Source organism: Oncorhynchus mykiss, chromosome 13 (assembly GCF_057628025.1).
Source record: "Oncorhynchus mykiss isolate SJ-2025 chromosome 13, ASM5762802v1, whole genome shotgun sequence".
NCBI lineage: Eukaryota > Metazoa > Chordata > Actinopteri > Salmoniformes > Salmonidae > Oncorhynchus > Oncorhynchus mykiss.
Window position 1 is genome coordinate 71,440,584 of NC_143034.1, and position 26,808 is coordinate 71,467,391.

Sequence of the window (26,808 nt, forward strand, 5' to 3'; positions counted from 1 at the left end):
GCAGCCAATAGAATTTGTCCTTGGCAGTTTGGCGCAAAGAAGCAGAAGCCGCTTGACTAACCGTCAACAACCCGTTTAATTAACCTGTGGTTCAGTTGGCTAACTCATTTACCTGGCAGGGGGTGAACTGTTTTACAAATGCTTGACAATAAAATAGTAAAGTTATACCTAAAAAGGGAATTGTTAACAGAATGACTGCGACAGATGAAACATATTTGTGGAGAGAGAAGATTGAGGAGAAGCTCAAACGGGTAACGTTAGGCTCGCTGGCTAGTTACAGTAGCTAGCGTTAGCAAAATCAAGTTATCATCCATGAACTAGGACTAACGTTAGCAGCTGTAGCTTGTATCTAGTAACACGCCTGGGTTAGGGTGTCATTCAGACCACACAATGGCTAGTGAACCCTTCACATGTCTGTCCAAATGTTATATGACATTGCTTGCTAGAGTAGTAGACTTACTAACGTTTTGGCTATTTGTATGAGAACTCACTGTAGCCTCATTAAATGCAACAATAATATGTAGGGAGAGCTAACGTTAGCCAAATTAGATTAAACTAGCAAGCTACCAATCCGTTTTCTTCTCAAGGATCAAGATCTGCTGACATTCGTTAGCGACAGCCTCAAAATAAGTGATCAGCTGACTAAAGGCATGGTAAGCTAAATCTGAAATCAAAGAACTTGAATCCTCTTACATAAGCTAGCTAACTGTTAGCTACCTGACTTGTGTCCAACTAAAGTTACTGTGTCACAGATATGAATTAAATCAGTGTTTGATATGGGCCGGAGCTCACTGGAACTGAGTACCACACCTCAAATGTGCTACTACTTGAGTTCCTGCACTTCTTACAGAATATTATTAGCTAAAACGTATTGGTGAGTTAGAGTTCAAATGCCATGTCTTAAGATAGCTTCAGTTCTATGCAAGCTTTAACGTGAGACAGTGTAGCTCAAGGTGTGGTGTCCTAGGTGTCCATTCTCTCGTCGTTGGAGGGCCGTTTGGAGCACCTGGAGAACTCGGTCATTCCCATGCACGACAGCACACAGAACCTACTGCAGCTGAAGGGGACAACGCAGAAGACATTATTCTACCTGGACGATGCCATCAGCCATTACCAAGCCGTCCGAGACACAGACAAGGTCATCATACAGGGGTGAGAGTAGGGAGAACGATGTAGCACACACACTCACACAAGCCCCATATTTGACCTCGTATACCCTATTCACAATACTGTGTGGAGTTGGCCTGCACTGGCCTGGTTAGGTTACATTTAGTTGCTGGAATTATACTGGAAAAGGACAATGATCCAAGCCAGCACAGTTTGTATTGAGAAACCACGAGAGAGTGAAAAGAGTACTACTGATGTTCTGTTAATTGAGGTTCAGTATGATGTTCTGTTAATAGAGGTTCAGTATGATGTTCTGTTAATAGAGGTTCAGTATGATGTTCTTTAATAGAGGTTCAGTATGATGTTCTGTTAATAGAGGTTCAGTATGATGTTCTGTTAATAGAGGTTCAGTATGATGTTCTTTTAATAGAGGTTCAGTATGATGTTCTGTTAATAGAGGTTCAGTATGATGTTCTGTTAATAGAGGTTCAGTATGATGTTCTTTAATAGAGGTTCAGTATGATGTTCTGTTAATAGAGGTTCAGTATGATGTTCTGTTAATAGAGGTTCAGTATGATGTTCTTTAATAGAGGTTCAGTATGATGTTCTGTTAATAGACGTTCAGTATGATGTTCTGTTAATAGACGTTCAGTATGGGTCAAGGGAGAAGGAGAGGGAGAATAGTCATATTTGTGTCAACTATGTGTGTCAAATACATGACTGATCAACTGATAATTTTAGAATTAAATACATAATTTTTTTCTGTATGTACATGTGTTTCTTTGCAAAGGCCTACAGGAAGACTTTCTGACTATCTAGCCTGTGTTCACCGACTCAAGAAAGCAGAGGAGTACTTTCAACAGGAAGACCCGGACGGGCCTGAGCTGAATATGCTGGTAACACTGTCTTCATGTATTTCTGTTGCCATCTCTAATTCAATCAAGCCAGGTTCTCTTTGTAGAAGTATGAATACTATCAAACAGTTGGACAAGAGAATAGAGTATGCTTCGTTTCAGTGAAAGGGTGCTCATTAATCACAAGATGCCTTATTTTACTAGAAGAGATGGTCGCTATTAAATCACTACAGTCACTATCCAATAACTGTTAGATTTAAATCACTATATAGTCATGGAATTGGAATTGACCCCAACAGTACGCTAACTGTTTTTGCAGAGAGGTCGTTTAGAGAGTGCCAAGTCACAGCTGGAGTCCGAGTTCCAAGTCCTGTTGGGGCGCTACAGCAAGCCAGTGCAGACAGTCAGAATCCTGGATGTCCTGAACAAAAAGTCACTGAATGGGTCTGCAGGCGGAGTGGAGGAGGTACAACTCATACCCCAAACTAGGCTTCAGGACATCATCTCCATCTCCACCTGGCTGATAGGTAAGGTAGTGGTGCTGCCCATCTCTACCTGGCTGATACTGTAGGTAAGGTAGTGGTGCTGCCCATCTCCACCTGGCTGATACTGTAGGTAAGGTAGTGGTGCTGCCCATCTCCACCTGGCTGATAGGTAAGGTAGTGGTGCTGCCCATCTCCACCTGGCTGATACTGTAGGTAAGGTAGTGGTGCTGCCCATCTCCACCTGGCTGATACTGTAGGTAAGGTAGTGGTGCTGCCCATCTCCACCTGGCTGATACTGTAGGTAAGGTAGTGGTGCTGCCCATCTCCACCTGGCTGATACTGTAGGTAAGGTAGTGGTGCTGCCCATCTCCACCTGGCTGATACTGTAGGTAAGGTAGTGGTACTGCCTGTTCACCTGCAGTATGTCTCTGTCACTAACAGGAGGAGGTCCTTTCTCTCAGCATTCTTGTCCATGTTGTAAACCAGGGTTGGGGTCAATTCCAGTCAATTCCAGAAGTACACTGAAATTCCAAATTTACTTCAATGCTTTTCAGTGAGGAAAATTTGCAATTGGAATTTGTTTTTTAACTTTCTAAATGGAATTGATCCCAACCCTGGTGTAAAGTTTAACCACATAATTCAGTGGATTCTTGGGTCGTGTTCTTTAGGAAAAAAACAACTATTTTGAAACATGTCTAATAAGACGTGGCAAATACGTGTTCTATGTTGCTTGTCCCTACTGAACCAAACCCTGATGTTAAAGGCAGAGTGCAGCAAATGCTAATGATGTCAGTATTAATCCAGATGAGGGTGTTAATGATGTCGGTGTTAATACAGGTGAGGATGCTAATGATGTCAGTATTAATCCAGATGAGGGTGATAATGATGTCAGTATTAATCCAGATGAGGATGCTAATGATGTCAGTGTTAATCCAGATGAGGGTGATAATGATGTCAGTATGAATTCAGATGAGGGTGATAATGATGTCAGTATTAATCCAGATGAGGGTGATAATGATGTCAGTATGAATCCAGATGAGGGTGTTAATGATGTCAGTGTTAATCCAGGTGAGGATGCTAATGATGTCAGTATTAATCCAGATGAGGATGATAATGATGTCAGTATTAATCCAGATGAGGATGCTAACGATATCAGTATTAATCCAGATGAGGGTGATAATGATGTCAGTATTAATCCAGATGAGGATGCTAATGATGTCAGTGTTAATCCAGATGAGGGTGATAATGATGTCAGTATGAATCCAGATGAGGGTGAAAATGATGTCAGTATGAATCCAGATGAGGATGCTAACGATATCAGTATTAATCCAGATGAGGGTGATAATGATGTCAGTATTAATCCAGATGAGGATGCTAATGATGTCAGTGTTAATCCAGATGAGGGTGATAATGATGTCAGTATGAATCCAGATGAGGGTGAAAATGATGTCAGTATGAATCCAGATGAGGGTGTTAATGATCTCAGTATTAATCCAGATGAGGGTGATAATGATGTCAGTATGAATCCAGATGAGGGTGTTAATGATGTCAGTGTTAATCCAGGTGAGGATGCTAATGATGTCAGTATTAATCCAGATGAGGGTGTTAATGATGTCAGTATGACTCCAGATGAGGGTGTTAATGATGTCAGTATGACTCCAGATGAGGGTGTTAATGATGTCAGTGTTAATCCAGATAAGGGTGTTAATGATGTCAGTGTTAATCCAGGTGAGGATGCTAATGATGTCAATATTAATCCAGATGAGGGTGTTAATGATGTCAGTATTAATCCAGATGAGGGTGTTAATGATGTCAGTATTAATCCAGATGAGGGTGTTAATGATGTCAGTGTTAATCCAGGTGAGGATGCTAATGATGTCAGTGTTAATCCAGGTGAGGATGCTAATGATGTCAGTATTAATCCAGATAAGGGTGTTAATGATGTCAGTGTTAATCCAGGTGAGGATGCTAATGATGTCAGTATTAATCCAGATGAGGGTGTTAATGATGTCAGTATTAATCCAGGTGAGGATGCTAAATGATGTCAGTGTTAATCCAGGTGAGGATGCTAATGATGTCAGTATTAATCCAGATGAGGGTGTTAATGATGTCAGTGTTAATCCAGGTGAGGATGCTAATGATGTCAGTATTAATCCAGATGAGGGTGTTAATGATGTCAGTGTTAATCCAGGTGAGGATGCTAATGATGTCAGTATTAATCCAGATGAGGGTGTTAATGATGTCAGTGTTAATCCAGGTGAGGATGCTAATGATGTCAGTATTAATCCAGGTGAGGATGCTAATGATGTCAGTGTTAATCCAGGTGAGGATGCTAATGATGTCAGTATTAATCCAGATAAGGGTGTTAATGATGTCAGTATTAATCCAGGTGAGGATGCTAATGATGTCAGTATTAATCCAGATGAGGGTGTTAATGATGTCAGTGTTAATCCAGGTGAGGATGCAGCTCTGACAGCTAAGAGGAGAGTCTCTGCCAGTAAATTCAAAACTCGGTCACTGGAAAGAAACCCATCCCACCACTCTCTGGGAAAACTGGAGCCCAGCAGCCTTTTCACCAATAAATCCTACTGCTCCAAACTCAAAACACAGTCTCTAGGCAGAAAGCCATCCATAGAAAACAAGCCATCAATGGACTCTCTTGGAAAACTGAAAGCAAACAGCCTGTTCACCAAGATGATCGGCCTGAAGTCATTTGGTCAATTCAAAACGCTGTCCCTGGACAGAAAGCCATCACTAGACAAGAATCCATCACTAGACTCCCTTGGAAAACTGGAATCCAGTTGCTCTTTCACCAAGGTATCCACCTCGAAGCTGTGCAGCAGACTGAATATTCCAGATATTAGACAACCATCTTTGGAGTCCATCCCATTTCTGCCTAGAGACTCCACCTCCCATACCTTCCCATCTTGCAAACCCAAGCCCCCAGCTTCCACCTCCTACATCCTGCCATACTTCAGACCCAAGCCCAGCTCAGCCTTTGGTAAGTTAAACGCAGCCTTGGTGGCATCTCTTCTATTGAGAGGGTGGAGGCGTATCTGTATCAATTAGCTTTCTTGAATATACGTAACTGAACTGACATTTTGGTGAGGGCCAAGACCTTCCCACATGTCCCCTCTGGGGGAGGGGGGGGTTCCCTGACCTCTCCCTGAACAATTATCCTTCACTTCATTGTATTATATGTTTGTTGTATCTGTTTCTTTATGTTCTAGGGCTCGTGTATCTGTAACACGGTTTATCTCTGCCACAGCGGACCTAGGATTTTAACCTGAGTCCCAACAGCACAACATAAACACCCTTTGCTCCATTGATCAGTGGTCATGGTAATCAGTCGTGCTGTTATTGTTCCACAGACCTCAAGGCCCACTACGCCATGGTGCGCTCCAATCAGTTGGACTGCTCCATGAAGGGTTTGAAGGACCACAAGAGTAGGAACCTCCTCTGCCCGGTGTTGCAGAGCAGGCGTGTGGATTCTGCCGTCAAGAAGAACAAAAAAACAGGTCATGAAAGTCCACCTTGCACACCACCTTCATGATGGTTATACAGTGCCTTGCAAAAGTATTTATCCCCCTTGGTGTTTATCCATTTTGTTTGCATTACAACCTGTAATTTAAATTGATTTTTATTTCAATTTAATGTAGTGGACATAAACAAAATATTCCAAATTGGTGAAATGATTTTTTTTTATTGTTTCAAAAAAATAAAAAACTGAAAAGTGGTGTGTGCATATGTATTCATCCCCTTTGCTATGAAGCCCCTAAATAAGATCTGGTGCAACCAATTACCCTCAGAAGTCACATAATTAGTTAAGTAAAGTCCAATCTAGGTGTGCAATCTAGGTGTAACATGATCTCAGTGTATATATACACCGGTTCTGAAAGACCCCAGAGTCTGCAACACCACTAAGCAAGGGGCACCACCAAGCAAGCTGCACCATCAAGGAGCTCTCTAAACAGGTCAGGGACAAAGTTGTGGAGAAGTACAGATCAGGGTTGAGTTATAAAAATATCAGAAACTTTGAACATCCCACGGAGCACCATTTAAATCCATTATTAAACAAATTAAAGAATATGGCACCACAACAAACCTGCCAAGAGAGGGCCGAATAGTTGAATAGGTGAATAGTTATGCACGCTCAAGTTTTCAGTTTTTTTTGTCGTCTTTCTTGTTTGTGTTACAATAAAAAATATTTAGCATCTTCAAAGTGGTAGACATGTTTGTATAAATCAAATTATACAAACTCCCCAAAAAATCGATTTGAATTCCAGGTTGTAAGGCAACAAAGTAGGAGAAATGCCAAGGGGGTGAATACTTTCACAAGCCACTGTAGACACAGTTACAGGGGATGCTTTTCTGTTTGCACATTCCTTTGTGAACATATTACTAAGCATACCATGGATCCAGGTTTCCCTAAAAAAATTACCCTATATTTCTTATATCAAAGTACTTCCTGGTTATATATAGGACTCTATTTAAAACTTCCTGGTAGAATAAAGGATTCCTTATATCAATGTACTTCCTGGTTAAATAAAGGTTTCATTAAACTATAGATAGATGATATGTAGTGTTAATGATATTTCCATGGCACTCACCCTTTCACTCCTGTCTTGTGTCACTAGGGCGGGACAGCATATTACACATTGAGATTGAGACCTACATGGCCTGCATCACAGCCTTCTTGTCCCTGGCCAAGAGTGAATACACCATGGTGTCCAAAGTCTTCCCTCTGAACTGCTCCAATACCTTTGAAACTCTCATCCAGGTCAGAAGTGAAGGATATTAAAATGTGATGAATAACATATTACAACTTTATTGTCATTATGTACATGGTGTTATGTATGTGTTATGTACATGGTGTTATGTACTTGGCGTTATGTACATGTTAAGTACATGGTGTTATGTACATGGTGTTATGTACATGGTGTTATGTACATGGTGTTATGTACATGTTATGTACATGGTGTTATGTACATGGTGTTATGTACATGTTATGTACATGGTGTTATGTACTTGGCGTTATGTACATGTTAAGTACATGGTGTTATGTACATGGTGTTATGTACATGGTGTTATGTACATGGTGTTATGTACATGGTGTTATGTACGTGTTATGTACATGTTATGTACATGGTGTTATGTACATGGTGTTATGTACATGGTGTTATGTACATGGTGTTATGTACATGGTGTTATGTACATGGTGTTATGTACATGGTGTTATGTACATGGTGTAATGTACGTGGTGTTATGTACATGGTGTTATGTACATGGTGTTATGTACATGGTGTTATGTACATGGTGTTATGTACATGTTATGTACATGGTGTTATGTACATGGTGTTATGTACGTGGTGTTATGTACATGGTGTTATGTACATGGTGTTATGTACATGGTGTTATGTACGTGTTATGTACATGTTATGTACATGGTGTTATGTACATGGTGTAATGTACGTGGTGTTATGTACATGGTGTTATGTACATGGTGTTATGTACATGGTGTTATGTACATGGTGTTATGTACATGTTATGTACATGGTGTTATGTACGTGGTGTTATGTACATGGTGTTATGTACATGGTGTTATGTACATGGTGTTATGTACATGGTGTTATGTACGTGGTGTTATGTACATGGTGTTATGTACATGGTGTTATGTACATGGTGTTATGTACATGGTGTTATGTACATGGTGTTATGTACATGGTGTTATGTACATGGTGTTATGTACATGTTATGTACATGTTATGTACATGGTGTTATGTACATGTTATGTACATGGTGTTATGTACATGTTATGTACATGGTGTTATGTACATGTTATGTACATGGTGTTATGTACATGGTGTTATGTACGTGGTGTAATGTACATGGTGTTATGTACATGGTGTTATGTACATGTTATGTACATGGTGTTATGTACATGGTGTTATGTACATGGTGTTATGTACATGGTGTTATGTACATGGTGTTATGTACATGGTGTTATGTACATGGTGTTATGTACATGGTGTTATGTACATGGTGTTATGTACATGGTGTTATGTACATGGTGTTATGTACGTGGTGTAATGTACATGGTGTTATGTACATGGTGTTATGTACATGGTGTTATGTACATATTATGTACATGGTGTTATGTACATGGTGTTATGTACATGGTGTTATGTACATGGTGTTATGTACGTGGTGTAATGTACATGGTGTTATGTACATGGTGTTATGTACATGATGTTATGTACATGGTGTTATGTACATGGTGTTATGTACATGGTGTTATGTACATGGTGTTATGTACATGGTGTTATGTACATGGTGTTATGTACATGGTGTTATGTACATGGTGTTATGTACATGTTATGTACATGGTGTTATGTACATGGTGTTATGTACGTGGTGTAATGTACATGGTGTTATGTACATGGTGTTATGTACATGGTGTTATGTACATGGTGTTATGTACATGGTGTTATGTACATGGTGTTATGTACATGGTGTTATGTACGTGGTGTTATGTACATGGTGTTATGTACATGGTGTTATGTACATGGTGTTATGTACGTGGTGTTATGTACATGGTGTTATGTACATGGTGTTATGTACATGGTGTTATGTACATGGTGTTATGTACGTGGTGTAATGTACATGGTGTTATGTACATGGTGTTATGTACATGGTGTTATGTACATGGTGTTATGTACATGGTGTTATGTACATGGTGTTATGTACGTGGTGTTATGTACATGGTGTTATGTACATGGTGTTATGTACATGGTGTTATGTACATGGTGTTATGTACATGGTGTTATGTACATAATCTTGCACTGCAGCACTTTTGTTTATGAGTTTATTTAATGGTCTTGAGAAGGATGTGCTCATGAGGGTGTTTAATGTCTGTTTTTATATGGTGAAGCCGAAGACAAATTTGCACATTGAGTGAACAATAAAATTGTTCTAATTTGTAATTGTAATCTTATTTCCTTCAGGTGGCTCTGAACCAGCTGATCCAGAATGGGGAGAACATCGTGTCCTCTGTCAGACGAGCTTGTTCACGTCACGACTACACAGCCCTTGTCGCCATGTTACCTGTCCTGGGCCGTCTCATGGAGGAGGACAAAGAGTTTAACACGTTACTAAAGGTGCCATATAATCCTGAGAGGACAGTGTAAAGTTGAGCTTTCTCTCTATTGTTGTGTGCTCAGGGGGGTGTCATGGTCTGGGGGGTCAGGGTTGGGGTCTTGGTTGGGGACAGGAAGTGTCATGGTCAGCGGTTTTGGGGTCAGGGGGTGATCATGGTTGGGGTCATGCTCAGGGGTGGGGTCAGGGGTGTCATGGTCTGGGGAGTCAGGGTCAGGGGGGGTCAGGGTTGGGGTAAATTATATTTCAATTCCAGTCAATTCAGAAAGTTAACCAAATTCCAATTCCAGACTTTTCTCCTTGAAAAGCATTGAAGAGAATTGGAATTTCAGTGTTCCTGAATTGTCTGGAATTGGGGTCAGTATACTGAGGGAAATGTACAGTCGTGGCCAAAAGTTTTGAGAATGACACAAATATTAATTTTCACGAAGTCTGCTGTGTCAGTTTGTATGATGGCAATTTGCATATACTCCAGAATGTTATGAAGAGTGATCAGATGAATTAATTTTTGCAAGGGACTTAATTGCAAAGTCCCTCTTTGCCATGCAAATGAACTGAATCCCCCCCCAAAAAATTCCCACTGCATTTCAGCCCTGCCACAAAAGGACCAGCTGACATCATGTCAGTGATTCTCTCATAAACACAGGTGTGAGTGTTGACCAGGACAAGGCTGGAGATCACTCTGTCATGTTTACTGAGTTCGAATAACAGACTGGAAGCTTCAAAAGGAGGGTGGTGCTTGGAATCATTGTTCTTCCTCTGTCTACCATGGTTACATGCAAGGAAACACGTGCCGGCATCATTGCTTTGCACAAAAAGGGCTTCACAGGCAAGGATATTGCTGCCAGTAAGATTGCACCTAAATCAACCATTTATCGGATCATCAAGAACTTCAAGGAGAGCGGTTCAATTGTTGTTAAGAAGGCTTCAGAGCACCCAAGAAAGTCAAGAAAGTCTCCTAAAGTTGATTCAGCTGCGGGATCGGGGCACCACTAGTACAGAGCTTGCTCAGGAATGGCAGCAGGCAGGTGTGAGTGCATCTGCACGCACAGTGAGGCAAAGACTTTTGGAGGATGGCCTGGTGTCAAGAAGGGCAGCAAAGAAGCCACTTCTCTCCAGGAAAAAGATCAGAGATTGGACTGCTGAGGACGGGGGTAAAGTCATTTTCACTGATGAATCCCCTTTCCAATTGTTTGGGGCATCCAGAAAAAAGCTTGTCCGGAGAAGACAAGGTGAGCACTACCATTAGTCCTGTGACATGCCAACATTAAAGCATCCTGAGACCATTCATGTGTGGGGTTGCTTTACAGCCAAGGGAGTGGGCTCACTTACAATTTTGCCTAAGAACACAGCCATGAATAAAGAAAGGTACCAACACATCCTCCGAGAGCAACTTCTCCCAACCATCCAGGAACAGTTTGGTGACGAACAATGCCTTTTCCCAGCATGATGGAGCACCTTGCCATAATAACTAAGTGGCTCGGGGAACAAAACATTGATATTTTGGGTCCATGGCCAGGAAACTCCCCAGACTTTAATCCCATTCAGAACTTGTGGTCAATCCTCAAGAGGCGGGTAGACAAACAAAAACCCACAAATTCTGACAAACTCCAAGCATTGATTATGCAAGAATGGGCTGCCATCAGTCAGGATGTGGCCCAGAAGTTAATTGACAGCATGCCAGGGTGGATTGCAGAGGTCTTGAAAACGAAGGGTCAACACTGCAAATATTGACTCTTTGCATCAACTTCCTGTAATTGTCAATAAAAGCCTTTGACACTTGTGAAATGCTTGTAATTATACTTCAGTATTCCATAGTAACATCTGACAAAAATATCTAAAGACACTGAGGCAGCAGACTTTATGAAAATGAATATTTGTGTCATTCTGAAAACTTTAGTCCACCACGGTATTATTATGGCTGACTGTGTGATGTCATGTTTCATATTGCCTGTCAGTGCACAACAAGCGGCACCTTGGCCAAGTTTTCCAAACTCGTTACATCTATGAAGACCCTGGCAGCCAGAGCACTGACGGACTTTTCTGCTCACGTCAAGGTACGACATTCTAACTATTCAAAGATTGTTTTAGTTGGAAGGACTTTGAATTATAGAACCTTTCATCATCCAGCAAGGGAACCTCAGACTGGATCGTTGTGATAATATGATTTAATCAGACAGACAAGCGGGGGAGTTTCCCAAAAGCTTCATAGCACTGAGATCATGTATTTGGGCCGTGATTGCGTACATTCCTATGACGTAAAAGGATCTGGAAGCTTTGAGAAACTCAACCCCGAATTGTAATTTTCCCCTTTCTCTCACAGACCAACCCTGATAGGGAGAGTATGTCCAAGGATGGAACGGTGCATGAATTCAACAGCAATGTAACAGCTCTCTTTTCTGATGTTTCCTCTCCATCAGTTTCCATTCAATTAAGTGAATCAGTAATGCCGATGTGCTTATCTAGATTTGTGTAAGGACAAGGGTGTTTTGTTCCAGAGGGGGTTTGTTTCCTGATATTGTTGCATCATAGGATACTAGACAGAAGACACATGTCAGTTTCTCACTAAATGTAGAATAAAGTATATTTTATTTTTTTTATCCCATTTGAACTGACCTAACTAAAGATGTCTAATATGTTAATTGTTCTCTTACTGTCTCCAGACAATTCTATTCCTGCAGCAGTTGCTGTCCTTTGCAGATGCTGTTGGGTCCATCCTTTATCCTCATGATGTAGACAGTGACACAGTAACTATGGAGGTGTCCAGTAGTGTTCAGGTTCAACATGACACTGGTACGGAGTGTTTCTCTTTGTTTATTAGATTGAGTTTTCGGTTACAAAACTAGATGGTTATTAGATGGTTGGTTTTTCCTCATTGAGATAAGACGTGTAGATATAGAATTGTTTTGTTCACCAGATGCAGATGAATCAGAAGAACAGCCATCAGACAGTCAGGAGTCCAAGGGGAATGACAACCGGAGAGCACTGAGTCCTTATGTCTGTGAGTGTTCAACATGGCTGTGTCTAATATCCAGAATGACACCTTTGACAAGGGCAAGACGCTGAACCGTTGGGTCTTAAGGTTGTCCGCATGCTTCAGTTCAGCTGGCGGCTAGCCGAAGTCGAGTGGGCTCGCATAACTTCGCTTAAAAATTATTTTAAAAAGTGGCAATAGTACGGTTTGTCCATTTTGAGACACCGTAGCCAGTTTACACTTCCTCAAAATAATCAAATCAAATTGTATTGGTCATATACACATGGTTAGCAGATGTTAATGTGAGTGTAGCAAAATGCTTGTGCTAGATCCAACAGTGCAGTAATATCTAACAAATAATCTAACAAATTCACAACAACTACCTTATACACACAAATGTAAAGGGATGGAATAAGAATATGTACATATAAATATATGGATGAGCGATGGCCGTGCGGCATAGGCATGATGCAGTAGATGGTATAGAATACAGTATATACATATGAGATGAGTAAAGTAGGATATGTAGACATTATTAAAGTGCCGTTATTTAAAGTGACTAGTGATACCTTTATTAAATCCATTTATTACATTTATTAAAGTGGCCAGAGATTTGAGTCAGTATGTTGGCAGCAGCCACTTTATGTTTGTGATGGCTGTTTAACAGTCTGATGGCCTTGAGATAGAAGCTGTTTTTCAGTCTCTCGGTCCCAGCTTTGATGCACCTGTACTGACCTCGCCTTCTGGATGATAGCGGGGTGAACAGGCAGTGACTCGGGTGGTTGTTGTCTTTGATTATCTTTTTGGCCTTCCTGTGACATCGGGTGGTGTAGGTGTCCTGGAGGGCAGGTAGTTTGCCTCCGGGGATGCTTTGTGCAGACCTCACTACCCTCTGGAGAGCCTTACGGTTGTGGGCGGAGCAGTTTCCGTACTATGCGGTGATACAACCCGACAGGATGCTCTTGATTGTGTTTGTGAGTGTTTTAGGTGACAAGCCAAATTTCTATCCAGAATTGATCTAAGATAGCTCAAGAATTATGTCATTATTTTTTTTTGCAGAGATCTTAGTTGCGCAACTTTACATCTAACTAAGATGTTTGGTGCAGTGTTTCTCAATGAAAAAAATGCATAAAAACGAGTCGTCTCTCATTGAATGACAACAAAGACTTTACTGAAGAATCCCTACTGTTGACCAATCACAGACGAAGGGGGGTAGACTTCAGCTACCGACTTCAACCTGCCTCAAGAAAACAATGTGTGTGCCTGAACAACTGAAAAAACCCTTACCGAAGTACAAAACGAAGAAAAACGTCACAAAATGTTGTCATAATATATGCACAAACTCTTTCGAACTGTTTCGGCTGGGAAGCATGCGGACGCCATTAAGCTAAGGCAATATGCTGGCTTCTGGCTTTTGGCTCCAAAGAAAGTAAATTCGATACTGGAGGTCCCATAATCTACTTTCACCCCTGATTATGAGTCAGAATCAGCCACAGGTGGTGTTTAGTTCAAGTGCCTTGACTGCCACCATGTGGTGGCTATGTGGTTTTACACGAGGAACCTTGTCTGCCACCATGTGGTGGCTATGTGGTTTTACATGAGGAGCCTTGACTGCCACCATGTGGTGGCTATGTGGTTTTACATGAGGAGCCTTGACTGCCACCATGTGGTGGCTATGTGGTTTTACATGAGGAGCCTTGACTGCCACCATGTGGTGGCTATGTGGTTTTACATGAGGAGCCTTGACTGCCACCATGTGGTGGCTATGTGGTTTTACACGAGGAGCCTTGACTGCCACCATGTCGTGGCTATGTGGTTTTACATGAGGAACCTTGACTGCCACCATGTGGTGGCTATGTGGTTTTACACGAGGAGCCTTGACCGCCACCATGTGGTGGCTATGTGGTTTTACATGAGGAGCCTTGACTGCCACCATGTGGTGGCTATGTGGTTTTACATGAGGAGCCTTGACTGCCACCATGTGGTGGCTATGTGGTTTTACATGAGGAGCCTTGACTGCCACCATGTGGTGGCTATGTGGTTTTACATGAGGAGCCTTGACTGCCACCATGTGGTGGCTATGTGGTTTTACATGAGGAACCTTGACTGCCACCATGTGGTGGCTATGTGGTTTTACATGAGGAACCTTGACTGCCACCATGTGGTGGCTATGTGGTTTTACATGAGGAACCTTGACTGCCACCATGTGGTGGCTATGTGGTTTTACATGAGGAGCCTTGACTGCCACCATGTGGTGGCTATGTGGTTTTACATGAGGAGCCTTGACTGCCACCATGTGGTGGCTATGTGGTTTTACATGAGGAACCTTGACTGCCACCATGTGGTGGCTATGTGGTTTTACATGAGGAACCTTGACTGCCACCATGTGGTGGCTATGTGGTTTTACATGAGGAACCTTGACTGCCACCATGTGGTGGCTATGTGGTTTTACATGAGGAGCCTTGACTGCCACCGTGGTTTTACATGATGTTCATGATTTCCCTTTTCCAGGTAAAGTGCTGGAGCATCTCCAGTACAACCTACAGAGTAAGGCCAAGGTGTACGAGGACCACGCTCTCGGGGCCATCTTCCTCCTCAACAACTACAACTACATCCTCAAGTCAATGAAGAAGTAGGCCCTCTTTGTACATTTCCAAAGTGTGTGTTAGCTGTAATACACAGTGTGGATGAACCGTTGCTTGAGTCTGGCATTAGGGCCTTGCATATTAATGAACAGGGTGTTGTGGAAAAATTCTTACACAGGGACACTCAAAGTCAATCTTAAATGAATCATTGTTTATTGTCAGCGCGCTGGAGAGGTTCCAACCAACTCAATGCACCAGAGTACACATGTCAATCAGGAGCTCTGCCTGGGCAGTCCCAGCAGTTGTCTTATATACGACTATACACAGACAAGTTATATTTGCATGATTTAGCATAATGCATTAATTATTATCGTCTTGTTTCATTCATGTGACCGGTCAATACTGTTTCATAACATGTGACAGACCAATACTGTTTCATAGCATGTGACAGACCAATACTGTTTCACAACATGTGACAGACCAATACTGTTTCATAGCATGTGACAGACCAATACTGTTTCACAACATGTGACAGACCAATACTGTTTCATAGCATGTGACAGACCAATACTGTTTCACAACATGTGACAGACCAATACTGTTTCACAACATGTGACAGACCAATACTGTTTCATAGCATGTGACAGACCAATACTGTTTCACAACATGTGACAGACCAACACCTCACAAGGCTTCTTTCTCTCTAAGCTGAGACCTTGAAACTGAGATATTTTTTGTTTGTTCTCAAAACACGGTTGTCCGTTCTCAAAACACGATCTGAGCGTACTGCCAAATTGCAGCTACTGATAGGTGATTTTTACAGTCAGCCACTTGCGTGAACACAGAAATTGGTTTATAGAACAGCAGATGAATAGAACACAAAAATTAGTTATAAGAAAAACACAAACATTAATATTCCCATTACAAGGGTCATGTTTATTAGGCAACAAATGGAAGAAAACAGTCAAACAGGGAGGGGAGGGACCACCTGGACTTAAGTAATGAGAAACGCACATTTTATTTTTCAGTTACAAAACATTTTAAAACATTTTCTGTGACGTGCCCTAATGAATACGAACCTGGTCATGCAGTTTACCAGAACACCCGTTCCAGAACAGTCCGGAACTATAATAAATCTTTATTTGAGACATTAGAGATCCCTAAGGTTGAGATATTAACTAGGCCTACACAACATAATGATCACTCAAAGTGCCCTACATTTTGACTTTCCATGTACTTTAGTTCTGGGTTGTAAGTGAATTTGTCACAGCTCACAGGGGTTATGACAGGGACATCTACCTGCAGGTCATCTCTGTTTGAAGTGGTTAAAACCAGCGGCAGGGATCCGGAGGTTGAGTACGGGGAACTGATTGAGCAACAGAAGCAGGTGTACCAGCACAGGTGAGGGACCAGGAATCCAGAGGAGGAAGAAGGGAGTGATGGAATCTAACATTGTCTAACATTAGTCCTGATCATTATGTATTATTAGAAGAGACTAGCTGCCTCCTGCTAGCCTGAAATCCACAGCCTTTTCTGCTAACATTCCACTTTTTGTACTCCCTGTCATTGCTAAAACAAGTTTTGCATGACAATGAGTGGAATGATGACAGGAACAGATTGGTAACCAGGTTAGCATACTGCCCTTACGGCCGGCCGGTAAATCATCAAATGCAACTTCCTCCTCAAAATTATATTCATCAGTTCAGTTTTTCGGTCTCTGGATATGCTGCTAATATTGTCAACTCTGGAATATTTAAAAAACACCCATATTTCCTGTGCGATCCTGGCACTTGCTTTCCCTTGGAAATATAATGTTTTGAATCAAATTTCCCCCTCTCCGGTGTGGGTTGACTGATCTACCAGCTCATGTTTGTTGCCTAGGTTTATGATATTATAATATAGATTATACGGTGGTCATACATGCTCATGACAAGTGTTATAATGCATTGTAACTGCATCATAATGCATTGTAACTGCATCATAATGCATTATAACTGCATCAAAATGCATGATACCGGCATTGTAACTGCATCATAATGCATTATAACTGCATCATAATGCATGATACAGGCATTATAACTGCATCAAAATGCATGATACCGGCATTATAACTGCATCAAAATGCATGATACCGGCATTGTAACTGCATCATAATGCATTATAACTGCATCATAATGCATGATACCGGCATTATAACTGCATCAAAATGCATGATACCGGCATAACTGCATCAAAATGCATGATACCGGCATTGTAACTGCATCATAATGCATTATAACTGCATCATAATGCATGATACCGGCATTATAACTGCATCAAAATGCATGATACCGGCATTATAACTGCATCAAAATGCATGATACCGGCATTGTAACTGCATCATAATGCATGATACAGCATTATAACTGCATCATAATGCATTATAACTGCAGGCTTTAAGTGAAGCATTACCATTACTTCACACGGGGACAATGCTACATTAAATCATGTGTCTTATGCTACAACTTGAATACAATGTATTTGCTGCATGCTTCGTAAACAACAGGTGTAGACGAACAGTGAAATGTTTACTTGCGGGACCATCCCAACACTGCTGAGAGAAATAATAGGAAAATAATAACCAGGAATAAATCCACAATGAGTAAACGATAACTTGGCTGTATATACGGGGTACCAGTACCAAGTCGATGTGCAGGGGTACGATGTAATTGAGGTAGAGAATAAACAGTAACAGCAGTGTATTCGATAAGTCAAAAGAGTTCATGCAAAAAGGACCAATGGAGATAGTCCTTGTACCTCTTGGTTAACTTTTGAACTATTTAGCAGTCTTATGGCTTGGGGGGGGGTATAAGCTGTTCAGGCTTGTTGGTTCCAGACTTGTGGGCAGTCCAATGAATGAGTATGCTACTGAACATGACTGATCTGTGCAGTGAATGTGTGCTGCTTGTGTGTTGCAGTTGGTTGAAGGTGACCGAGTGCCTGACTGAAAAGAATCTGCCCACCTTTAAGCCAGGTGACAAGGTGAGGGTAGATGTTTTGAGACTGTATGTTAAATTAAAAAATGATATTTCTCAAATGACACTATCTACCTTTAAGTGGATTTGCTCGTTTTATTCAAACCTAATCACACCTTTTCTATCCTTCATATGTCATCCCCATCGGGCTTCAGTTGAAAGAGAAAGACTGTCAGGTGATTAAAGACAAGTTCAAGGTAAGACAAGGAGGCCAGATTCCTCCATGTACCTAAAGGATCTGTTTCAGTACTAGTGATGGAGGGGGGGGCGATACAGATACATATCGAGATATTATCTTTGACGATGTATCGTATCGTTTTGACAATACCGCAATATTATATTTGTGCTAGTTGGTTGTTCCTGCACCAAAACTCCAGTATTTTTCCTTCATAGCTTGTTCTCCATCTTCATTTTAAATAAGGCGCCAATTTATTAGGGAAACAATTTGTTTTCAGCACTTTTTTATTTCCATGACTGATCAAAACTAGTTTTCTCATGTCTCTCTCTCGTCTCAGCAGCAGACATATGGTGAGCAATATGTTTGGAACATCAAATCACAATAAAATCACAGTATCGAATAGCAATACATATAGAATCATGAGAATCACAATACATATAGAATCATAAGAATCACAATACATATAGAATCATGAGAATCACAATACATATAGAATCATGAGAATCACAATACATATAGAATCATGAGAATCACAATACATATAGAATCATGAGAATCACAATACATATAGAATCATGAGAATCACAATACATATAGAATCACAATACATATAGAATCATAAGAATCACAATACATATAGAATCATGAGAATCACAATACATATAGAATCATAAGAATCACAATACATAGTGAATCATGAGAATCACAATACATATAGAATCATGAATCACAATACATATAGAATCATGAGAATCACAATACATATAGAATCATGAGAATCACAATACATATAGAATCATGAGAATCACAATACATAGTGAATCATGAGAATCACAATACATATAGAATCATGAATCACAATACATATAGAATCATGAGAATCACAATACATATAGAATCATGAGAATCACAATACATATAGAATCATGAGAATCACAATACATATAGAATCATGAGAATCACAATACATATAGAATCATGAGAATCACAATACATATAGAATCATGAGAATCACAATACATATAGAATCATGAGAATCACAATACATATAGAATCATGAGAATCACAATACATATAGAATCATGAGAATCACAATACATATAGAATCATGAGAATCACAATACATATAGAATCATAAGAATCACAATACATATAGAATCATGAGAATCACAATACATATAGAATCATGAGAATCACAATACATATAGAATCATGAGAATCACAATACATATAGAATCATGAGAATCACAATACATATAGAATCATGAGAATCACAATACATATAGAATCACAATACATATAGAATCATGAGAATCACAATACATATAGAATCATGAGAATCACAATACATATAGAATCATGAGAATCACAATACATATAGAATCATGAGAATCACAATACATATAGAATCATAATAATCACAATACATATAGAATCATGAGAATCACAATACATATAGAATCATGAGAATCACAATACATATAGAATCATGAGAATCACAATACATATAGAATCATGAGAATCACAATACATATAGAATCATGAGAATCACATTACATATAGAATCGTAATACATAACATATTGGCACCTAAGTATCATGATAATATGGTATCGTGAGGTCCCTGGCAATTCCCAGCCCTAATCAGTACCATGTTACATCTCTACACAACAACCCTTATTCATACTCAAAAAACAGAATGATCACAAACGTCTAAACCCAACATGTCAGCTTATTTTATATTTTTAGATGTTATATATTTTATGACTGCTGCAAGATGTCCTCTTTGAGGACATTAAAGTTTTCTGAATCTGAATGTCAGCTTAGGGCTCGTATTTATGGGGCACCGTTTGTGACATGCTATATAAAGATTGTAATGTTTGCATTTTCTGTTACAAAACAGTGCCCTCATATGTGATAACATGACGGTCCCCCCAAAAAATGATATGACCTTTGACCTCGTGTCGTCCAGAGCTTCAACGAGGGCCTGGAGGAACTGTATAAGGCTCAGAAAGCGTGGGCCATCCCAGACAGAGAGCAGCGCCAGGCCATCTGTCAGGCCCAGAGAGAGATGGTGTCCAAGGCCTACACAGCCTTTCTGTTGAGGGGAGTCATGGCATATCACAGAGCTTATTACTGGAGACTGTTGCTGAATTCAGAATCAACCCCTATTTCCTAGCTCTTACACTCTAGCCCCTGTCACCTAGCTCTTACTCTCTAGTCCCTACTCCATATTCACCAGCCCCTACTCCCCAACTACTCCTGTAGATCTGAGCGGATTGGATGGATACAAGCATTATGGTAATACCTTCATCTTGCCTTCTGATTGGCCTAGTGAAAATGTTGTCGTATTGCTTCTACCTTAGATCTGCAAGGGTGGCTAGGGAATAGGGGGTCCATTTGGAATTCAGCACACATAAGGTGGTTGAATAACTGATGCTTTTCAAATATTGTAGGTGAAACTGGGATGTCCCATGTATGTTTGGTACAAGACATGGGTTATTTTATTCACCACTGTTCAATATTGATGTGCAGTAAGAATTTCATACAGAACGCTGGTACAGTGATATTCATTTATTATGGTCCTTTACACAGATGTGACCATGATTTCTCCAAACGCCCTGAGAGATACCACAAATACAGCCCAGCGCAGGTGGAGGAGATGATCGAGAGACTATTTGATATCTCAGCCTGAGGTTGAGAACCTGCTTAGTTAGGAGATAATATAAGGCCTTCACACTGCCTCTATAGGAAATAACACATTGTTGATTTGTTTCCACACTACTAATACTACAGCTACAGTCCACTGTCCATGTATTCATTAGAGTTCTAGGCCTCTATTCTGGGGGATTACAGTGCTTCAGTCCCCATTAGAGTCCCAATTGCTAAATGTATTATTACACATGACTGGCTAGTTCTAAACATGTTTAAATAAATATTGTTAAAGCCCTACTTAAGAATAAACACATCTATTTATTTTACCCAGAAACTCAAAACAACTAGCTTTTTGTTTGTGCTTGCAAAATTTCTGAAGACCCAAATACACCAATATTTTTTTAAATATGGTTGTTGAAATAATAAATAAATAATTTATGACCAGAAATCTAATTGGTTGATCTTACATTGAGAACCAAAGGAGAAAAATAAAATGACGACTGCATAAACGATGAGGACGGTGAGATAGATACAGAAACAGACCAAGTCCACTTTGTTGGCAAAGCGATGATGTATAGCATTTTTGTGGTCTTGTGCAGCCATTTTGTTGAGAAACTTCACCACCTTCTGGAGGGCTGTATTCTTCTCTTCCTCTGAGGCTTTAATATCAGACTTGGATTCTAGACAAAGTAAAGGAGAGAAAAAAGGATAACCTATTATTAATATAACATGATTAAATAAAGATGTCAATCATTTTTACCTTTCTGTAAAATGACAGTTTTCAGTGACAGATCAAATGGAGTAGCTGTCCAGACCAGCGTAAACGCCAGACAAATGATGCTAACAAGAAAAGATGCTGGGAAAGACTGCAGCTAAAGGGTAAGAATTAAAAGGTTGAGCATTAAAATACAACTTGACTAGTTTATGATGATGAAAGTCATTTATGGGGTCCCCAGTAAAACTAGTTGCAGTAACGTCATTATGACTTCATGGTCAGGTTAACAATGGTTGTATAAGGACGTTTTGTTAATGTCTTTGGAAACCATGAAAATATATCTTGCTCTGTGGATAACTGAGATGACAGAAGAATGAAAACGTTTACCCTCTTCATTGTCTGTGTCTTTAAGCAGTGAGTCTTTGGACTTGGAGAGGCTGCAGGGCCAGAGAGTGCCACACTTAGCCAGGCGTGTGAGCACCATAGACTGCAACGTGCTCAACACCAGGATGACCAAACAGAAACAGAAGTGCTTTCCTATGGAGAACAACGAGAGAGATGTGTGAGTGTTATATGGTGGCAGAGAGGTCCTGTATACATGAAACTGACATCAGTGTGCTGCTACCAGTATATCTTTCTTTACTGTCCCTGTAACATACCGGGCTGGAAATAGTGAAACTCTGCACCCAACGGATCACTAGGATCACTGCTCCCAAATTGACAACATACCAAACTATTGCGCTGCAGAAAAATATCAAATTTGATAGCTCCCTTGGCGACATTTCAAGCTAGCTGTGAAATAAGCTTATGGAACATTCTTAACTCTGTTACATACACACCGTTTATAACAAAATGCTGTTTCATTCTGGTGCATTACACACGGGATACTCACGGATGATGGGGCTGCACTGGCCTCCTCCAGGCAGTAGGTCGTTGAGGATGATGAGGAACATGATGAAGCTGAGAACCAGTGTAACCTTGAATGAGATACGCTCGCCCCCTCCCAGTGGCAGGGAGAAGCTCACCACATCTGCCACAATGATCAGTATACTGGGCAGGACCAGGGACAGAAATGGGTTTTCAGACCGCATTTTCAGCGACACCTGTGAAGACAGACGGGTAGGCCAGACTGAAATAATTAGTTTTTCCGAGTTCTTGCGTCTAAACGTATAGCATTTGTTTAAAATTGAAAGGGAAGAGCATTACATTCCAAAATCAGACTGTCCGATGTTTTCAGAACTCAAAAGAAGCCTTATGTCAATCAGTCCACATCCTTCACCATCGGTTGTGCAGATCCAACTATGACTTAACCCCAATTAATGGGAAAAGAAACGCACTGCAAATTTGGAATTGTGGCATGTATGGATCTACACAATACATAGCCTGGGATGTGCATGTATGGATCTACACAATACATAGCCTGGGATGTGCATGTATGGATCTACACAATACATAGCCTGGGATGTGCATGTATGGATCTACACAATACATAGCCTGGGATGTGCATGTATGGATCTACACAATACATAGCCTGGGATGTGCATGTATGGATCTACACAATACATAGCCTGGGATGTGCATGTATGGATCTACACAATACATAGCCTGGGATGTGCATGTATGGATCTACACAATACATAGCCTGGGATGTGCATGTATGGATCTACACAATACATAGCCTGGGATGTGCATGTATGGATCTACACAATACATAGCCTGGGATGTGCATGTATGGATCTACACAATACATAGCCTGGGATGTGCATGTATGGATCTACACAATACATAGCCTGGGATGTGCATGTATGGATCTACACAATACATAGCCTGGGATGTGCATGTATGGATCTACACAATACATAGCCTGGGATGTGCATGTATGGATCTACACAATACATAGCCTGGGATGTGCATGTATGGATCTACACAATACATAGCCTGGGATGTGCATGTATGGATCTACACAATACATAGCCTGGGATGTGCATGTATGGATCTACACAATACATAGCCTGGGATGTGCATGTATGGATCTACACAATACATAGCCTGGGATGTGCATGTATGGATCTACACAATACATAGCCTGGGATGTGCATGTATGGATCTACACAATACATAGCCTGGGATGTGCATGTATGGATCTACACAATACATAGCCTGGGATGTGCATGTATGGATCTACACAATACATAGCCTGGGATGTGCAGGTATGGATCTACACAATACATAGCCTGGGATGTGCAGGTATGGATCTACACAATACATAGCCTGGGATGTGCATGTATGGATCTACACAATACATAGCCTGGGATGTGCATGTATGGATCTACACAATACATAGCCTGGGATGTGCATGTATGGATCTACACAATACATAGCCTGGGATGTGCAGGTATGGATCTACACAATACATAGCCTGGGATGTGCATGTATGGATCTACACAATACATAGCCTGGGATGTGCATGTATGGATCTACACAATACATAGCCTGGGATGTGCATGTATAGATCTACACAATACATAGCCTGGGATGTGCAGGTATAGATCTACACAATACATAGCCTGGGATGTGCAGGTATAGATCTACACAATACATAGCCTGGGATGTGCATGTATGGATCTACACAATACATAGCCTGGGATGTGCAGGTATAGATCTACACAATACATAGCCTGGGATGTGCAGGTATAGATCTACACAATACATAGCCTGGGATGTGCAGGTACTACTTATTTCATACTACTTATGAAAGGTATAAAAACATCAGATACATTTTTATTTAGGTGTATTGTTTTTTTCTGTGTAAATGTTGTTTAAGCTCTGCCCTTAAAAACAGGAAGAGTAACGTATGTCCCACATAAACAACTGAAATCACCAGGAACACTCACTAACCCATAGATAGATACTTCACTCTACATGTCCCACATAAACTACTGAAATCACCAGGAGCACTCACTAACCCATAGATAAAGATACTTTACTCTACATGTCCCACATAAACTACTGAAATCACCAGGAACACTCACTAACCCATAGATAAAGATACTTTACTCTACATGTCACATAAACTACTGAAATCACCAGGAACACTCACTAACCCATAGATAAAGATACTTTACTCTACATGTCACATAAACTACTGAAATCATCAGGAACACTCACTAACCCATAGATAAAGATACTTTACTCTACATGTCCCACATAAACTACTGAAATCACCAGGAACACTCACTAACCCATAGATAAAGATACTTTACTCTACATGTCCCACATAAACTACTGAAATCATCAGGAACACTCACTAACCCATAGATAAAGATACTTTACTCTACATGTCCCACATAAACTACTGAAATCATCAGGAACACTCACTAACCCATAGATAAAGATACTTTACTCTACATGTCACATAAACTACTGAAATCACCAGGAACACTCACTAACCCATAGATAAAGATACTTTACTCTACATGTCCCACATAAACTACTGAAATCATCAGGAACACTCACTAACCCATAGATAAAGATACTTTACTCTACATGTCACATAAACTACTGAAATCATCAGGAACACTCACTAACCCATAGATAAAGATACTTTACTCTACATGTCCCACATAAACTACTGAAATCATCAGGAACACTCACTAACCCATAGATAGATACTTTACTCTACATGTCACATAAACTACTGAAATCATCAGGAACACTCACTAACCCATAGATAAAGATACTTTACTCTACATGTCCCACATAAACTACTGAAATCATCAGGAACACTCACTAACCCATAGATAGATACTTTACTCTACATGTCACAAACTACTGAAATCATCAGGAACACTCACTAACCCATAGATAGATACTTTACTCTACATGTCACAAACTACTGAAATCATCAGGAACACTCACTAACCCATAGATAGAGATACTTTACTCTACATGTCACATAAACTACTGAAATCACCAGGAACACTCACTAACCCATAGATAGAGATACCTTACTCTACATGTCACATAAACTACTGAAATCACCAGGAGCACTCACTAACCCATAGATAGTTGCGATCATCTCTGCCTCCTTTAGCATTGAGTTCCACCTCCTCGGTTAGCCAGTCTCCGCGGTTTGCACTAGTTGTGCTCACTTTCCCAAAGTTCAGGAACATGCCACATCCTGTAAAAGCAGATATTTGATACTAGTTCAGTCATTCAAAGATCATACCGTACGTAGCTTCACACCCCTAAAAATCTGTTGTTTTAGGGGTGTAAAGATTTACATTTTTTGTTCGGTTCATTTCTTGATATGACTCTTATTTTGGTTCTCAGAAGAGGATGGAAAAATGACTTTTTTTAAACATAATTTTTTTGTTTTTGAAATAATAATACAAAATCTATAATACTTCAGTGGTGGTAGCCTACTGTAACACATATCTCAGAGCCACTTTGGTGAAACAACCTCACTTTGATTCATTCTGGCAGCCATATCCTTTGTTTGTTAGCGTGGGGTCTCAGAGAGAAGTGCCACATCATTTGCAAAATGCAATAAAAAAATAAAAAAAAGTGTCCAAATCACCATTAAGTAACATCAAACTAAATATGGTTGATTTGGCCATGAAATGTTGACAATTGCCCCGATCACTCCCATTGATTTGTTTTTGTTAGCGGTGGCTAAAGTTAGTAGTTGTTGTTCAGAGAGAACTGAACCATGGGTTAATGTTTCTCCAGGCCCATAGACTACTTTCAGGGTGAGGAACCAACCATCTAACATCAAGTTGTAAAATCATGAACTTCCCCAATAAGGCTAAAGCTTAAGGAGTAATCAAATAAGAATATGGAAGATTTCTAGAGAGTGTTCTTGCTTTCAGCATACACACTAATAAAACACTGCCTCCTCTCATGGTGTTTCATACCGCTCAGAACATAGTGTTTGTGCTCTTTTATAACACCCCCAGTTCTCATGTCTATCGTCATGCAATACTGCTAAAACCATTCACCCCAGTATCTGTCTATTTGACTCTGACTTGAACTATACAACACATAAAAGATGCTCTTTTATAACACCCCCAGTTCTCATGTCTATC

The 26,808-nt window shown here is 40.3% G+C and overlaps 2 protein-coding genes across 7 annotated transcripts in view; one reads left to right on the forward strand and one right to left on the reverse strand.

Annotated features, from left to right (window-relative positions):
* The first annotated feature begins 25 nt into the window (after positions 1 to 25).
* On the forward strand, positions 26 to 21,353 carry LOC110485275 (exocyst complex component 7). Of its 4 annotated transcripts, none has more exons than XM_090197424.1 (17): positions 26 to 653; positions 968 to 1,152; positions 1,898 to 2,003; positions 2,281 to 2,488; positions 4,902 to 5,447; positions 5,818 to 5,964; positions 7,084 to 7,226; positions 9,451 to 9,603; positions 11,560 to 11,658; positions 11,925 to 11,984; positions 12,265 to 12,394; positions 12,519 to 12,602; positions 15,087 to 15,207; positions 16,466 to 16,561; positions 18,118 to 18,181; positions 18,330 to 18,371; positions 20,324 to 21,353. In XM_090197424.1, exons 1-17 carry the CDS (start codon positions 651 to 653, stop codon positions 20,528 to 20,530), a joined length of 2,394 nt encoding a protein of 797 aa, XP_090053550.1. In that variant the 5' UTR covers positions 26 to 650; the 3' UTR covers positions 20,531 to 21,353. The 4 variants fall into 4 exon arrangements, with proteins under 4 accessions (XP_090053550.1, XP_090053549.1, XP_090053553.1 ...); XM_090197423.1 differs by having other exon boundaries at positions 18,118 to 18,187; positions 20,324 to 20,843; XM_090197427.1 differs by lacking the exon at positions 16,466 to 16,561.
* The window catches only part of LOC110487426 (5-hydroxytryptamine receptor 3A), a 12,636-nt gene continuing 6,738 nt past the window's right edge, over positions 20,911 to 26,808 (reverse strand). For 2 of the 3 annotated variants that reach the window (XM_021559360.3, XM_090197429.1), the window contains 4 exons: positions 25,780 to 25,901; positions 22,614 to 22,824; positions 22,109 to 22,258; positions 20,911 to 21,686 (listed from right to left, as the gene is read on the reverse strand). In XM_021559360.3, the coding sequence (XP_021415035.3) occupies positions 21,442 to 21,686; positions 22,109 to 22,258; positions 22,614 to 22,824; positions 25,780 to 25,901 (728 nt within the window). In that variant the 3' untranslated portion in view covers positions 20,911 to 21,441. The remainder of the gene's footprint in view (positions 21,687 to 22,108; positions 22,259 to 22,613; positions 22,825 to 25,779; positions 25,902 to 26,808) is intronic. The other variant, XM_090197428.1, reaches the window with a different exon arrangement.